This window comes from Perna viridis, chromosome 7, assembly GCF_037379345.1.
Source record: "Perna viridis isolate PV_CMFRI_1.1 ecotype Kerala chromosome 7, ASM3737934v1, whole genome shotgun sequence".
Classification (NCBI taxonomy): domain Eukaryota; kingdom Metazoa; phylum Mollusca; class Bivalvia; order Mytilida; family Mytilidae; genus Perna; species Perna viridis.
In genome coordinates, this window is record NC_142451.1 from 7769345 (window position 1) to 7787689 (window position 18345).

The window sequence follows — 18345 nt, forward strand, 5'->3', positions numbered from 1 at the left end:
AACTAAATTTCATTATCTGCGTTGGTTCTGCAAAGAGAGCATATTATTATAGCTTGTTCAATTAAAAGTAACACAAAGAAAGCAATTTTGACCAAACACAATAGAAAAAGCATAATTTCAAACGTAGTTATATTGGACAGTGACGCTTTTGTTATTTACATGTTCGATCATGACTCATATTAGACTTTTTTAGACTCATTGAAACATATTAGATATTGTATTTTGAATATATTTGAAGGAAAGATTTTAATAACCTTAATATTAAAAGGGGGAAATCAGTGTAAAAACAAATAAGGAACAAAAAAAACACTATAGGAAGAGAGAGTTACATAATATACATAAAAAGAAATGAGAGGGTATATACAAAACCGATCGACACATCACCGAGCTAAACGTGGGTTACCTCTTGTGCTCTAGGTAATCGAGTAAAAATACACACCGTGCTAGTCGTCGTCAGAGACAGCACATCTAATAATTGGTATCTTTCTGTCGTAAGAAAAACTTATTTTCCATAGCGGACAATCAGGTCATGGCACGGCAACGAAAATATATTTCGATTGCACAACCAAACATTTTTTTTCTGTTTGCATACTAACGCTTGATTCGTAAAGCACACAAAAATCATGAATGATAATTCATTGAAATGGGTAGTAATTTGGACATCTTTCTTAAAATGTAGAAGTCCTTGTCCATTCAAAAAAGTCGAGTACCGTTTTTTTACATTGACGTATAACAAAGCATAATATATTTCATCAGTACATGCGAAATGTAATGAATTATAAAAAAATGGACTCAATATTAGTTTCATATTATAGACAATTATTTTGTCAACTTCATTTCAATGTGTTTATCGATATATACATGGCTTATGTTCACCAGTTTTATTCTCTTATAGGTAACTTAATGAAAAACAACCAATCATGGTGAACTACGACATTGGTGGTAACGCATCTGGCCTTTTAGTAATGTTTAATTCGACATCAGATGGTGCGCTCGTGAATACATCTACAGGTCTTGGCCCATGTGACTCTGAAACAGATGAATACTCGGGATTTTACAATGTTGCACAGTTTATTACCGGTCTTATTATCTATCCAATAGTATGCATCCTTGGAATAATAGGAAATACCTTGACACTTATTGTTTTAAGTCACAAGGACATGGCAACGTCGACAAATGTTTACTTATCAGCGTTGGCGGTCTCAGATACCATCAAGCTCATCAATGATTTCTTTTATTTCATTATGGTTGTAATGCAGAATCAAAATCTAGATCAAGATAAGCGGATAATCTCAAATTTTTATCCATATGCTCATTACATTTTCAATATGTCAGTTTGTGTCACCGCCTGGTTAACTGTATCCGTTGCATTTGAGCGATATATTTCGATATGTCACATAACAAAGGCCAAAGAAATGTGTACTATACATAGAGCAAGGGTAGTCAGCACCGTAGTCTTCATCACAATGATAATTCTATCGATCCCTTCGGCATTGCGATATGAAGCAGTTCGGAACTTCGATGCCACGAAAAATCTAACTTGCTACAAAGTACTACCTACTGCTCTTGGGAGTAATTCTGCGTTCATGGACCCTTACCAGTGGATACAAAACTCTCTAAGATCAATCATACCACTTATTGTTTTAATATTTATGAATGCAAGGATAATCAATGAGCTGAGGAAACAAAGGGTAAAGGGTAAAAAACTCTCATCGAGAAACAGAATCACTCTAATGTTAATTGCAATTATCATATTTTTTACCATTTGTATATTGCCGGATGCATTTATGTCCCTGTTTTTCGGTTTTGGCTATGTGGATGAATCAAATCTTGTGAAAGGAATAAGGGAGATAACTGACTCACTCCTTGCCATAAACTCTGCCTTTAATTTTGTGTTGTACTGCAGTATGAGCAAAATATTTAGAACAACATTTACAAAAATATTTCTCACGCGATGCTTTACAATCAAACCGCAAAAAAGCCGATTATTAAATAATGGCACGTGTATCGAAAAGGAACCGAAGTCAATTTTAAATCGGAAAGACAGTTCAAGCGGTAGCGGAAACAATAACAAAGAAACATTCGTTTGACAAATCACATTATTTTGTACATAAAGATTAAGCGTCCAAAAGAACTCCAATGGAAAGAGAACAATATATTTGTTGCCTCTGGTTTTATACCAATGTTGATAATTCATGGATTAATGAACTAAATGCACTTAGCTTTCATTTTCTGAGTTTGCCCGAATACTGGACATATAACCTTTAATAAAACAGATCAGACGCTATTAATATCAGAGTTCTGCATATGATTTATGGCATAGTGCCAAGACATTTTACAGAAAGCGTCAAATCTCTGGAGAGAATATATCAACCCTTGAGCAATTAGAAAACATTGAGAAATTTATATTCCTGTTCTGAAATGAAGAAAGTTGGTACCGAAAGTATTAAAATCCAATTGTTTTGTTGAAGAGAACCCGGTGAAGTGATGTGTGATATAAATTTGTTTATAACAATATGCCTCAAAAGCATTTGTTTTAGTGAGTATAAAGGACATAGCGAAAGTGCGATAAGTTTAATGAAAACAAAACGCTAAGTTGTTAGGATTTATATCGCCTGCAATAAATCCAAAAAAAAATGATATAATGATATACAAATTATACAAATTTAATTATTTCGTATATGACCCTCTTTTATGAGGAATATTGCTTCACTCTTACCCCTAATAGGACAATCATGTTTCACTTGCAGAACACCTTTTCTATCAAATGTATACCTGTTTTGAGTACAAGTATTTGTCAGAATCGGGTGGCGTTTGTACCATCTAACCAGACTTGGTTTTAATCGAACTTCTATGTGTAAGGATATCGGTACATATTGTTTTGTTATGACTACGTGGATGGTTGTCCCATTGACAATTTTCTCCTAATTATTTAGATTTGAAACTATTGTCATTAAGGCCATTTTACTCCGCTGATGGTATGATCCCACGTTAATTTGTTTTTCAATAGTACGTTTTCATATTTTTATGCTATCAACATTTTATTTAAATGTTTGGCATGCAACTTGCTAATTCTGTACCATTAATACAATAAAATCAACTTGGTAACTATCTATAATGTCTTGACTGCCACCTGATTCTTACAAAGACTAATAGTTTCTCTTATTATCCAATTTTCCTGTTGTGACAAAGAATTTGATATTTCTCTGAAATAGCCTACGTCGATACATGGTTCGGAGTCTGGAATACTTCTCGATTTCCGTTTTTTTTTTTTTTTTTTTTTTTTTGGCAGTATATTATTATAACTGCCAACCTTTTGTTAAGTTTCTAAAATTACTTGATAAATCTAATATGAAAGTATTTTTTTAATACAGGCTCGTGACTGAAAGATATCACACAATCACTCTCAAGAAGTATCGTGTACAAAAAATGGGGAAATCAATTTAACGTAGGGAACTTTTAAAATCAATGTATGGGGTGTTTATTTCTGATTAACCCATTGCAGCATTTGAAATTTAGGGCACGTTAGGCCAATTTTAGCGGGGAAACTACAGTCATTACATCAAGAAAAATAATGTTTTGAATGGATTATCAAAACATTAAAAACTTTACTGTTTTAAAGTTTACTGTTGGTTAATTTGCATGACTTCTTAAAAGAGTATATGATTTACGTTAAGGTTTAACGATAAATTTCAAATACAACCTGCAGTCCTTTTTTTAATTTTAAATGGATAATATCACTTTGGTGTACATTATCAACGTTTAAAATGTACAAGCGGGCGATCATTTTGTTTTTGCATGTGATAACAAGAAGATTGATAGTATGATATATGTATTGTTCATTGGTCCGAAATAAATAATATATATCAGCATAACACAGTTTTTTTGTCTCTTTTTAGAAATCAATGGTTGCTGATCGAATTTGTTTAGGATTATAGATTCTTGAATTTGTAGGTTTGTATTGTTTTGTGTGTTTATATTTCTGCTTAGATTTTGTTTTATATCGTTTCCGCCCATCATAATTGATCATAGGAGATTAACAACCCAATGTTCACTATGCAACAAAAATACGGGTCGCTACCCAAGAAGAAAGTGAAAGTTGACAGCACTGAAACAAAATGGTGTTACATTCGAAAAGTATGGTTACACTGAACCATTGTTTTATTTATTAAAAGATCGACATAAAAAAACTGTAATCTAGAGGTTGTTGGATTCAAAAACTATATCATATTTTAACTGTATGCACGCCAAAAGCATATTAAATTAGTAAATGTATGCTACAACACAACCAACAAATTAAATTGGTAAATGTATGCCACAACACAACCAAACAAGGAACCTAGTAAAAGTGAACCTATAAAATATTTTAATTCAGAACATCAATAGTAAGTCGTTCCGTGAGGTTTTTTTTTCAAATTGATATATTTGAATGAATAGATTGTACAGAACAAACGACTCATTCTCATTAGGTCAATGTTTAAAAACCATAAAAATGTCCGAGGTAGCAGGTTAACAAACCATTAAAGGTGACAGACACCGTATAAAAGTGATACGAGCACAATACGTAACGGAATGCCCTTTTCCGAATAGGTGCTTGCCTATTAGTTGTGAAGTGAATTAACTTAAAGACCTATTCTGAACGGTGACAAGTATTCCTTGTGTGATCAAAGGATTAACACAAACTAAAATAATAACACTCTTCTTTTTTATATTTACAATGACATCACAGATCATTTAAAAGAAATACGTCTGCTGATATTTTAGACACAATATAGAACCAAACAATTCAGATGGTAAAAGTTCAAACAGCTAAAGTTTCGACATCATGGTATTCAATGTATTAACGTGTTGCAACACATTAAAATAGAAGTCTTAAGGCGTTTGTTTTATTAATCTATTATTTTCCTATCAAATCTGTCAGCATGACCATCTTTATGCTGATGTTTGTATTATGTATACTGACAGTTCCATAAACGAAATAAATTTACGCTTAACAATTTCATAATTGTACAACATGCCAAAAACTGATGTCAATGTCCAAAATCAATGTTTAAACGATGTCAGTTGAAATTTTTCCAAACAAATTACGCTTCATAAGCTAAATTAGGTACTATTGGAACGTGTCCGTGTACCACATTACCTCAACCAAAATCATTGATATTCAAATATAGTGGCTGATATTCATTGTAACAATAAATGCAGTTTGTTTAGCTGGAGTTTTGGGATGGATCTCATGTTGTTAGCACTTACAGTATACCTCAACTGTAAATGAGATTCCTGGTGTTAGAAGTAAATCAAGCAACCGGGAAGTAATCCTTAATAATCCTCTACGACGATTGCCGTCAGAGTCTAGACCACCAATCAATACTAAAATCAAGAGACAACCCGGGTCATCAGATTCAATACTGATTTTAATTGGATTTATTTAAAAGTAAATGAATGGTCTTTGTTTCAACGTATCCTGAAGGAATGTTTACTAACTCAACTGAGAATTTCTCCACTCTAGATTTTGCTTTCATTTACAAACAAAATTAAGAAATAAAGCAACCATAGAAAAACCCATGACAATAGAAAAGCGAATCAGCAAATTCAGCGTGGATCAAGACCGTACATATAGTTTCGCTTACCGATGAACAATTAGGTTGTTGGTAATATAATGTCCGGAATAAAATCATGTCCGGTGATATCCGATATAAAATCATGTTCGGCATTGTTAGGGGTAAAAAGGTAATGGAGATGAAAATAAATAAGTAACTAAATGAATTTGCAATACATATTGGCAGATACAATTAAATTACAATAATATTAGACTGTGGCCGTACACTGTGTATGCCCCTATGATCTTAACGCGTCAAATTTCACTACAAATGCTAATTTCAAAATTGGAGCATAAGATCTGTTAAATATCAGCAAGTCTCAAATGACAATGGCGATACACTTAAAGTAGCAAAATGATAATCAAAAAATCATATGACCAGTAATTGTCTCATTAAAAAAGAAAAAAATATTCCCGGACCCTTCTAGGCATTATAGCGCACTTAATAGCACGCTTTGAATGAGTCCCAAAACACCACAAAACCTTTTTACCATTAATATTATCTAAACAATAATAACAATATAGACAACTGACATAAAGAGTCCAGGCTACCCTGGATCAAATTCGTAAACATATACATTTCAATAAAAAATGTATCTAAACTTGTTTATCGAGAAGTATATAGTGTATATATCAGTGACAACAAATAGAACGTTTAAATGTTTAACGAGAATTGGTATGGTGCATATATCAAAAAAGACAACAAATAGAAAGTTTAACGTTCAAATGTTTAAATGTTTAACGAGAATTGGCATCGTGTATATATCAACCCACACCCCTCCCCCCCCCGATGAAAATGTCAGCCCAAGTCCATCCATTGTTCATCAATGAACGATGCGGAAATCTTCATACCACAGGGCAGACTGAAGACATCATAATACAGCGAAAGAGTTGCTCCTCAAGTAACATAAAAAAAATAAACTAAAGATGAAAACGAAACAAGACATAAGAGGCAGAAAATATTGGCTTGGGACAGGCGCAAAAATGTTGCGGGGTTAGGGTAGTTTGGCTTGATCACAACCCTTCCCTTTAAAAATCAGGCCACTGTGGAAAAACATTACACGATTAAACACACCTTTAACACAGTTAAAAAAGGCATGAGTTCTCTGTTAAAACTGAAATAATAGAATAAAAGAATATTAATTACACAAATGTACAAACATAGCAGATAACTGATATGCCAGCTCCAAACCAGTTAAACCTACAAAAGGTTATGTCCCCACCGTAGGTAAAATCTATCCCAGTTCTTTCAACACTTATCCTACCGGTACACCTGGTCCATACTCCCCGTTTTTAGTGGAGTCCGAGTTGCTCATTTGCTTTTGTTACTTTGTATGTATGATTTTAGGTATGTTATGTTCTTTGTTGTGTATGGCTGTTTGCCATGTCTGGTGTTTGTCCCTGGATTACATTCGTTTGATTACCGCTATAATCTTGTTCCCTTGATTACTCTTTCATGCGGGGTTGAGTATCACAGAACATTCTAAGTCATATGATAAGGAAACACTTCATTTCAGGCCAAAAATCTGCTTTTGAATACAGTGCCTCAGTACAGTGAATCCATGTCATCACCTTAAAAACGCCACCCTTAATCATTTGACAATAAAATCATGACTATTTTCCTAAAAATTCTTCTCATTGTTCTATTTTTTTTTCTCATTCTGCTATCATTTAATTTCTACCAAATGTTTTACCAAAATATAATGATATTCTTCATAAGGACACATCGCTTATTGACGAAACCTTTAGAAAAAGACACTTATATTTCCCCAATCAAATCGGATTTAGAATCTTCCATAGACGCACTCCAAAAAGATCGAACATTTACCCGTTTAAATTTATGGCTACACCATTGATACATGTCAAAGATTGATATGTTTTGTGTTTCTGTTAAAACAACATGATTTTCTTCTTGTTTGTAATTAAGCTTGAATACTAAGTTCAATTCCAAGCAGACTTTTCTCTTGAACAATTAAGTGTAAGTGTTTGTAAGAACCAGGCAAAATTAGAAAAATAAGAAACATGCATGTCAAAATCCTACAAATCTGACAATGTAATACCACTCAATGATACCTTTTCTATTTATAAAGACCATTATTTGATCTCTGCATCACTGGCTTTGCTCAGAAATTTTTCAAAAGAATGTTAGAAAAATGAGGTTTTTGACAGATTTATATGTCCTTGAAATGTTGATTTCAGTACATTTAAATGACATATAATTTCAATTCCAAAATGATATGGAAACTGTTGTCGTTTTACTTTGATTCTGATTGTGCAAATAGTTGAATTACGCTATCAAAATAATGTTTTTTTTTCATGCCATGTTTCACCCACTGCCTGATTCTTACAGAGACTGACAGTTAAAATTCATATTTTGATTGTAATTTACAAGGTACACATTCTAGTATGTTAACAGTTTGGCAATGTGATGTACTTAAATTGTATATTTTTTTTATTAATAATTTTTCTTAACTAAAGTAAACCATGATCAAGCTATGGCTATTTTTATGAAAAAATATTGTAGCTGCTGTCATGCATAATGAGCTACGAGATTGTTAACCCTAGAATTGTTATCTTCGTGATTTAGTTTGATCATGTCAGTAATCCTGCATGGATAGAGTATTGTATTGTTTTTTGTTATTTGGCGTTTAAAAAAAAAGTTGTGTACGGAGAATCGACCAATACTTGGTAAAAGAATCAAAGAAGAGTAATGATAAAAATTACCGAACTGGTAAAACCTGAGCAGTTTTCAAAAGGAATAGTTTAAAATTACAGGAAAATCCGTATAACGAACGGCAATATCAGGGTGAAAACCGAAAAGTTTGAAGCCACAGCAACGGGCCTGACTTGGTACAGTCATTCAAAAATGATATATGGTTTAAACCAGGTTTTATAGCGTGCTAAATCTCCCGCTTCCATTACGGTTCATTGTTTCAGGTATATTGCAACACAAATGGGCAGCATAAAATTGCCTCCAGTTAAAATCGGTAAATGCAGTAGTCAAAACAGTACAGAAGATATGAACAATAAATAAGTGAAAATAAAGAGAACTAAATGCGATAAAAACTGTGGAACCCATAGCCATAAGTTTCAAAACGTTTGTGGAGGATGCGTCATATTTTAGATGAAATAATAATAATAATATACAAGTAAAAACTTTTAAAATCAATATGTAGACACTATGAAAATCATCTATGATATGTTGGTCAGAAACAATATATTTTTCAATAAGATATCGATATATAAAAGTCATGAGGAAAAGGTGACCGTCAAAAAATGCAAAATGTTGACGAAAGAATGTCACGGACTTTTTACGGAATTTTTGTCTTATTGTGTACTTTTTCAAATTTTGGCCATCGCTTACACGTACAAAATTATATGCCACACTTCCAAGACATAATTAGGGAATTTATGGTATGCGCCAATTGCATATTTTAAAAACATGACTGATAATTAAAACGTTGACATGGAGAAATATTTTGGCAGTTTTTAGTGCCTTCGCCAATTTGACCCTATATCATCGTTTGTGATTTCTAAATGCCACTTTCACTAATTGTTCATATCACAACTCATACGTTATGCCAGACCTTGCCGAAACTACACAGACTTTTTGCATCGCGCTAGAACTCTGACAAATTGGCTTCTGGAACAGAGTTATGTTGCTACAAGATTGAAGTCATCACTACAGAAGTTCTATTGTCGTCATCATGAACTCGTGGATCGTTATGGTGTATCCATCGGCACCATGAAAACTGATTTATTCAACGGGTCATAGTTTTCCTTTCCTCGTTTGTCTACCCCGGACTTGACTTTTTATGCGCAACTCAGAGGGTGTTTCTAGAAAAGCAGAGGACGCTTACTCTACCGGTGCACCTGGTCCATGCTCACAGTTTTTAGTGGAGTCCGAGTTGCTCATTTGCTTTTGTTATTTTGTATGTATGATTTTAGTTACTTTTTGTTCTTTGTTGTGTATATCTGTTTTCCATGTATGGTGTTTGTCCTTGGATTACATTCTTTTGATTACCGCTATAACCTTGGTTCCCTTGATTACTCTTTCAAAGGAGTATATTGCATTTTTGTCATTTACTTTAAACTTTTTTTTCGTAAAACTGGGGGTCAAATATGGTCCTTATCGCACGCATTCCTTCGCTCAAGGCGAAAGAATACGTACACTTCCATATTTATACAATTACACGTTATTGCATAAGACCTGTTTTATCGTCTGTTGTAAAAACATGGAGTCAAAAGATTATCTGGCCATATTAATCGTGTGACATTTTCCTGTCTTTTCCTACAATCAATAAATTTTCGAAAGATTATTTAAATCAGTAGTCAGTCCTATGTGACGAATGAAGTTTAAAGAGAAGGGTTGTCTACAATTATTTTCATAGGTCGTTCTTCTGGTAAGTAGTCCTTGCTCATCTAACCAGGAGGCCATTTTTGTAACTTTTCTAATTTTATTGTTTCTGTAGGCAACGAAATAAATTATACGACAAACTATTGGCGTGGATATAAATGAATCTATCTAGCAGCAATACCAGCAGGCTGAGTCTTCAATAAGTAATAATACTTGTTTCTGAAAAATATCACTTACCAAATTGCATCGTGGTAAAATTATTGTAGAATGTGATACAAATTTCTACTTTCTAATTTTCTAATTTCAGGCGAAAAAACGACATTGCTTAGATTATGGATATTTGCTTTTAAATTAATAACGAAATCGTCACAATTCTTACTCCCCTTATCACATTACTTGAGAAAAAAAAAGATTTATCACCGAAGCTCATTAAAGTTTGCGTACTCAAGGAAACTTAATTGTAGAAACTTTAGTAATTTAGTTGTATTGGCAAAATATATATATATATACATCTATCCACCAGACGTCATGTTTATCATCGCAAATTCGTGTACAATAAAACGCATCAATGGCATTTGTTTGAAAATAATAGAATCGCGGATGATTTCCTCAATTTACAAATTAAACGTCTGTTTTGACAATCACGTCTGGTTTTCATTGAAGCAATCGTGTTTCAATTGTTGTCCAATACAGCGTATTGTAATAAATGACCAGCTATTTCAATTTCCGGTCTCGCGCTGAGATAATTTCGTTGCACGCGACCTGTCATTATTTTATTATAAATATACGATGGTCTGTCGGTCATAATCTAAATGAATGTCCGGTCAGCAAAGTCACAGAATTGGACACCAACCTTTGAAATTATGCTATATATATCGACAAATTCAAAACCATTTTGTCTGGTGATGAAAGGGAGTTTGTGAATAACGGATTGTCTGGGGGAAATGTAAAAGGTGCATGATTTTATATAGATTTCTCCATTGGGCATTGATATCATATTTCCGCAGACGTCTGATTCTCAGTCTCATCTGCCTACAAAACTACTCGAGTTATATTCTTCTATAAAAAAAAAGGAAGAATCTTAATGTTGATGTTGAAATTATTCATAATATAAATTAAACAACAAAATATCATATTAACAATATGCAGGGTATCAGCCTTTACGGTAGGTGTAGAAGGCGCCGTACGCAGGGTATCAGCCGGTACGGTAGGTGTAGAAGGCGCCGTACGCAGGGTATAGCAGCACTCCGTGACCCTATAACCTTAATCAAAATATTAGCAAAAGCAATGTTCAATAGATTCCTCACAGTATTTCTAGTTTACATTTGCACAACTTTACTTGTTTTAAGTGGGCACCAGCGCCCTTCAACCTTACTGCTTCTATCATATGCTTATACATAAATTTCAACCGTTATCACTCAAACATTTAACCAAATTTACTTGATTCAATGTCATTTTCAATTTATTAAAATATATTTATCAAAGCAATAACTGTACGTCACACTTAATAAATTACAGGTGCCATCTATGTCAGTATTTAGCCTGTCATATAAAATCGGATTTTCGTGAAGCTGTTGTTGAAAAAAACAAAACTACTTATCAATACAGATGCATTTAATGGTCGTTTAGTTAAGGGGAATTTTCCACGTTGGACATTCTATAACATCTAACTGTTCAATCATCATCCAATTAGTGGCTCTCCTGGGTACCTGAAACGTAACCAGTGTCTACCAAAACACAAACTTCAGTGAACAAATATAACAGTATAAGACCATATTGATCAATACACATATCAATGAACTATTTGATGGAGAAATCTGGAAATTATCGGATCAGGCAGGTTTCCAAATATTTAGTTTCCAGTACATTTACAGTTATATGAAGTTTCTACACAACTCGAAACGATACTCTATATCATAAAGTCAGATTTTGTGATAAAAACGTGACTGTTCACAGAGAACGTTACAAAAAGAAAGAATGATTTTTTTTATTTAATCACGAACATCAAATTCTGAGACATAATCTGCCCTTTGAGTTTCATTCAGTAACTTTGAGGTTTGTACAAGAGAATGAAATAAATGTCAATATGACGAATTTTTAAGAAACAAAAACCAACTGAACAGGCAGGTGTCTTTAGTGTCTAATTACAGTCACTCCCCTTTCATGCGAGTGCAATCAAGTTAATGTTTCTACCAACTGCTTACATTTCAAACATTATCACTCAATCAGACATTAACCGAAGCGATTTGATTCTATATTATTTGAAATTAGTTAAAACATATTTAACAAATTTAACAAAAAGATAACAGCATGAAAAAATCTCGAAATAACAGGTGAAATCTGTATCGGGTTTTTTTACGGTAGAATTACTTATGATGCTACAAAGAACTATTCATCATTTGTGCCTTTAAAAACCTGAAGTCCAGTTCAACCTAAATAATTCTTTTCAGTTTGAAATGTTTGCATTTTTTAGTTGGACAAAAGTTGATTTTGAGTATATAATAGACGAAACATACTCTGATTCACAGATAAATCTGTAGTGGAGTCTGCATCCTTGGTCATCCCACTTAAAGTCAGCTCTTGGAAGTAGGAGCAAGCAGTCCTGCCCACCTTTGTCAGCATTATCTGGTTCATGCGGTGCCCAGTCCGATACGGTGAAATTTGCGCCTGTACTTGACCATTGCCATCGACCCTCTATGATGTCATCTCTGCCGCCAAGCCAGTAAGCTAAAGTGAATTATAAAATACCTTTGATATGATCATATTTTGTTCGATGTGCATTACAATAAAAAATAAGACATCGTTACCAATGTACTAATTCATTTAAACTTAGAATTCCGTTGTAGCGGATAAAATATGTTTTAGCTTGAAGTCATGTTCACCTCGACTGAGTGGTTCTTGTTTATATAATATAAATTTGTTTGATGCAAGCCATATATGTAAATGTATGTATCAAACTCATGTGGAATGATTTTGTTTTTCGTGAATTTCGATTCGCAATAAATTCACATGGGGGGTATTGTTACATGATCTGAATTCAAGCATTAACTTACTAAAACCGTATGATTTTGCCATCTGTCGAAGGTAAGCCATTACTTCAACTGAGTATATTTCAGCTAACCTGGCATTGTGACCTCTGCATGAGTTCTAGTTATGAATAGGAGACAAAAGTAAAATTACAAAAGTTGGATTGCTTTAGGTGTAACAAGATATGGTCAATATAGCAAGTTAATCAATTTTTAAAACATTAAAAAACTGAAGAAAAAAATCCAATTTCCACCAATGATCAATCATTTTTGTTGACGATCACAATTTGTCTTCTTTCGTCGTTGTCAAAACATACAGTTGAGAAACATAATTAAAAGAATCAAAAATCATACAATGCTGTACATCTTTCTCAAGCACACAATCAACTTAACTACCTATCCACTCCCATGTAAGCATGCACGATATACAATAAGAAAGAAAACATACGTTTCCCCTTAAAGAAACCAAATAACTTCCTTACTCATATGTTTTGTCCTACATAACTTTGGTGTAAAAATATAATAATCATTACGGAAGCCTGTTAAGTTACTCCGGCCGTTGTCGCTGTCAATAGTTTTGTCATTTATTTTATAGTGAGGTCGCTCAGTTTCATTTTATACAAGTTTGGTGTATTAGTTTACATCATTGTAACCATTTTGTTGACAGCTAACATATATTTTACAAGCATTGATTTTATGTGCTCGCTGAAGATATAAATTAATGGAATGCTGAAAGAGTACAGCGGTAATCAAACGAATGTAATGCAGGGACAAAGACCAGACATGGAAAACAGACATACACGACAAAGAACATAACGTCACCAAAATCATAAATACAAAGTAACAAAAGCAAATGAGCAACTCGGACTCCATTAAAACCTAGGAGCATGGACCAGGTGCACCGGTAGGGTAAGCGTCCTCTGTTTTTCTAGAAACATCCGCCAAGTTGCTCATAAAAGGTCAAGTCCGAGATAGACAAACGAGGAAAGGAAAACTATGACCCGTTGAATGAATCAGGTTTCATGGTGCAGATGGATACACCATAACGATCCACGAATTCATGATGACGACCATAAAATTTCTGTAGTGATGACTTCAATCTTGTAGCAACATAACCCTGTTCCAGAAGCCTATTTGTTAGAGTTCTAGCGCGATACAAAAAGTCTGCGTAGTTTCTGCAAGCTCTGGCATAACGTAAGAGTTGTGATATGAACACTCCATACGCAGGTGCTGAAGGGATGTTGCCACAGATGAAAGGAAAGTTGACAATTCTGGATGAAAAGTCGTCACGTTTGTCATAAAGTTTGGTCAATAGTTTTCCTTTACTATCGATTTCTAAGTGTAGGTCAAGATATGAGGCTGACTTCACAGTTTCTGTAATATCCTTTATCTCAAGTTCTTTAGGGTAGATGCGATGTATCAGATCCCCGAAATTAGGATTGTTTACAGATAATACGTCATCTATATAGCGGAAACTGAGATTAAAGGATCTCGCTAAACAATATTCTTTCTTTCGGATCAGATCAGCTATAAAGTCAGCCTCATAAGAGTGAAGGAAAAGGTCAGCAAGTAAAGGAGCACAATATGTTCACATCGGAATGTCGACCGTTTGTTGAAAAACACGTCGACAACACTGGACAAATATGTTGTCGATTAAATATTCAGCGTTTTGTAAACATCCTCCTCTGTATATTTGGAAGATGATTTGGAATTATTTCTTACAAAGTATGAGGAATCTCTACCAAGAACTATAGTATTATTGTTAGTTCCAAATTCTCGAAATAAAACAGAACATCATCTATACATTTAGAACGTAATTATATACAACTAGAACGTAATCATTTACAATAAGAACGTAATTATGTACAATACGAACGTAATCATATACAATTAGAACGTAATCATATACAATTGCCATATGTCTTTATTACGCCATAGGATATCTGAAACTTGACAATGTGTATTATGCGTACCAGCTTACAAAGAAAGAGCCAGTTCTTAATACATAATTGTGTCCTTTTGTTAGATGTTTCTTTCTTTGTTCTGAATAGCTGCCTAGTTCTGCCTATCAATCCTACTCCCCGTCTAACATTCTCGTTTTTCTCCCGATCAATCATATTCCCTGTTTAACATTCTCGTTATTCTACCGATCAATCATATTCCCTGTTTAACATTCTCGTTATTCTGCTTATCAATCCTATTCCCTGTTTTACGTTCTCGTTCTTCCACCAATCAATCATATTCCCTGTTTTATGTTCTCGTTCTTCCACCAACCAATCCTATTCCCTGTTTAACATTCTCGTTATTCTGCCGATCAATCCTATTCCCTGTTTAACATTCTCGTTATTCTGCCGATCAATCCTATTCCCTGTTTAACATTCTCGTTGTTCTGCTTATCAATCCTATTCCCGGTTTTACGTTCTCGTTCTTCTCGTACTTGAAGTGTCCAGATTTGTTGTTAATTTCATTCTTTCTCTCTATAACTTGTCTACCATTTTATTTATGATTTCTTGGTTTCCTCATCGAATTTGCGCAAATCGTTTTCTCTTTCCTTCTGGATTTTTCCTGTTATTTTAAATGCTTCTTCTCACGTTTGTTTTATATCTATAATATAAACATTTGTTTTGATTGGCATCACTAAAGGTGAAAGTACGTCTAGTAGTCGCTCGATTCCGTATGTCCGTCATTCGTCCCGCTTAGAGCTAACAACTTTGTGTGATCTGTAACTCAAAATGTATCCAACCAATACTTGTCAAACTTACACAGTGTTTATATTCATATTGAACATTTGCACATTCTATCATCAAGTAATTAAATTATTTTTCACTACGTTTCTACCATGTTGAACGTAGCCATTTTTGTAACCTTATGTTGTGGATAGTACCTACTTTGTGTAATCTCAAAAATGTATTTATCAATATTTTTCCAATTCTGCACTTTATTTTTATACACATTAAAGAGGTGCAACTCCTACAATAAACAAATTATAAAGATTAATAAAGATTAAGAAAAAAATAATTTCAATATGACGGTGTAAGAAAGGGGGAGCTGGAAGAAATAACACGATACGATGTCTTGGTAACGAAAAGTCAACATTAATCGTTATTGTGCACATGTTAACAAAGCAATAAGAACCCGTCTATGAAATTTTAAGGAAATATGGGGAAAAAAAAGAAGAAACTACAACAAAAAAACCAAATATATCAACCAATTATTTAGTACACGTGTACTCTTTGGTGAGATACAGATATTTTTTCTTATAATTATGGTATGAAAAATGTTACAGCTATGTAACCAAAGAAAAAGACATGTGCAAGAGAACCTAAAACCACGAATATTATTCAGTGATTTACACCTTTAACCGATAACAAGCATTCTGTGAGTAGTTGAAATCATCCGCAAATAAATGATCTCTTCGTATGATAATAAAACTTATCGTTTGCCTTCCTGTTCGTGCCATTTCTGCAACCACTGAAATGAAGTTTCATGATTGAAGACACGATAAATATATGTACTGAAACTCAAGGTAGTAATTCACACGAATTAGTGTTTGACTGTTCAGTTAGTTTTCACTTCATACACAGTTAAATACTCCAAACAAATTTTAGCCATATGTACAGTGTATGTTTTGGACCTCAGTCATTTTGTGATGTTCTGCTGTAATTGAACCTCGTATAAATTATGACTCAAAACCTTAACATGCAATATTTTACCGAACAATATACTTATAAAGAGCAATCTTATTTTCTGAGCCAAATATAAGTTATGATTTTTCGAACTTACCGTTTTTGTTTTTGTTTTTGTTTTTTTTTCCACAGAATTTATCAAAGTCTGATGGTCTGCACATGCTACAAGTCGAGGAATACTCCATCGTGGAAATGTACGTCTATCTGTACCGATGGAAGAGAGGCGACGGTTACGTTAGCCGTGGTACCTAACTCTAAGACATAAAAATTTGCATATGTGTAATTGGACGGACGCGAGGATATTTTTGGACTTCGGGTATTGATGTTATGGTAAAATTAGCGGTTTTATGTTTGCGTATTGCAATTACCCAGTCTTACTTGTACAGACATTAACAATGGCATTTTTTTCTATACATTCTATTCGTCTTTTTGATGTATGACTTACATGTGCATCATACCAACTCAAAGAATCTGTTCCAAAGTAGAAACAGGATATATCATAATGGACCCATCCGATAGGACACTCAGCATTTATAGTTACTGAAAAAAGAATAAAACGTGTCTGTTATTTAATGTATGTAGTGTTAGATGTGCAATTTACAACAACAATAACAACCAAGGAAACCTAGGTCAGATCAAAATTTAAAGGATTCAAAACATTTGAAAAAAGAGATGTTGAAACAAAAAAGAAAAAGTACAGGTACATGTAACAAAAAAGCTTACTAAATGCGTATTACTTCTCCAAAACCTTAACAGCAGAATTCATTGATAGGTTAGGAGTCGTTTAATGAATTCTTTATGTTAAGACTTCGTTCGTGAACATTATACATAGACTTTTATATATATGATAAATTTGTATGATAAAAATGAAATGATGGTCCACCAACTCAGTCATGCTCTACAGACATGTAACTGTTGCCTTTCAACCACTGCTTTATGTTACAGACACAGTTAAGTTGTGTTGTACACTTACCCGTTTTTAGGACAACCCAAACGACACAGAGCAGAATTTTCATATTTGGTGCCCTAGATATTAACCTCAATGTGCCTATAATTTGAAATTAGATAACACAAATCTATTTAGAGTCCAACGTGTATGTAAAGTGTCCTTATGGTTTCAAAATGATCACTGAATTGTATCTCCCGTTATTAAATAATCAATGTGTATGTTTTTAAACCTTTTTAACAAAAGATAGAAGACTAGTCGGCTCATGGTTTGGTAACATTTTTTTTTAAATTAAAGAATCTAAGTTTTAAAGTTATTTTAAAATCAGCAAAACAAATAATCGTTAACTATTACTAAATATTTTGTGATTGAACAAAAGTATGAAACAAGGGATTTTCTGTAAAACTCTTCATCTCTAAACCTTAAAGCAGAGGCGGAGAGTTCAATGGATTCAGGATGACAAATGCATTCCTTGTCAGACTTCACTTTCTTTCCAGTTTCATACAGAATGTTTATTATCGGTCACAGCACGATTCTCTGCAGGTTAGATCTTACTGACATTACTTATACGTCAATGGTTACATGCGGACTGTATTCCATTGCACCATGGGAATAATAGGAAGCATGAGCCTTTAGATCATTTGATGCAAGGACTTTGTTACCGATTTGAACAGACTATTTGCAGACGTAATGAGTAAACGTCTGTATTAAATGTCGTATGCAATTTGAAATGA

The 18345-nt window shown here is 33.6% G+C and overlaps 2 protein-coding genes across 4 annotated transcripts in view; one reads left to right on the forward strand and one right to left on the reverse strand.

Annotated features, from left to right (window-relative positions):
- The window catches only part of LOC148611158 (FMRFamide receptor-like), a 43072-nt gene extending 39208 nt beyond the window's left edge, over nucleotides 1-3864 (forward strand). For both annotated transcript variants that reach the window (XM_088591338.1, XM_088591339.1), the window contains one exon: nucleotides 896-3864. In XM_088591338.1, coding sequence (XP_088447464.1) covers nucleotides 921-2090 — 1170 coding nt within the window. In that variant the 5' untranslated portion in view covers nucleotides 896-920 and the 3' untranslated portion in view covers nucleotides 2091-3864. The remainder of the gene's footprint in view (nucleotides 1-895) is intronic.
- Nucleotides 3865-11549: 7685 nt separating this feature from the next.
- LOC148611159 (perlucin-like) lies at nucleotides 11550-17793 on the reverse strand. 2 transcript variants are annotated; one of them, XM_088591340.1, is made up of 5 exons: nucleotides 17639-17793; nucleotides 17111-17205; nucleotides 13007-13100; nucleotides 12470-12680; nucleotides 11550-11662 (listed from the first exon to the last, which is right to left on the reverse strand). In XM_088591340.1, exons 1-5 carry the CDS (start codon nucleotides 17679-17681, stop codon nucleotides 11635-11637), a joined length of 471 nt encoding a protein of 156 aa, XP_088447466.1. In that variant the 5' UTR covers nucleotides 17682-17793; the 3' UTR covers nucleotides 11550-11634. The 2 variants fall into 2 exon arrangements, with proteins under 2 accessions (XP_088447466.1, XP_088447467.1); XM_088591341.1 differs by lacking the exons at nucleotides 17111-17205; nucleotides 17639-17793 and adding an exon at nucleotides 15868-16397.
- Nucleotides 17794-18345: the final 552 nt, after the last annotated feature.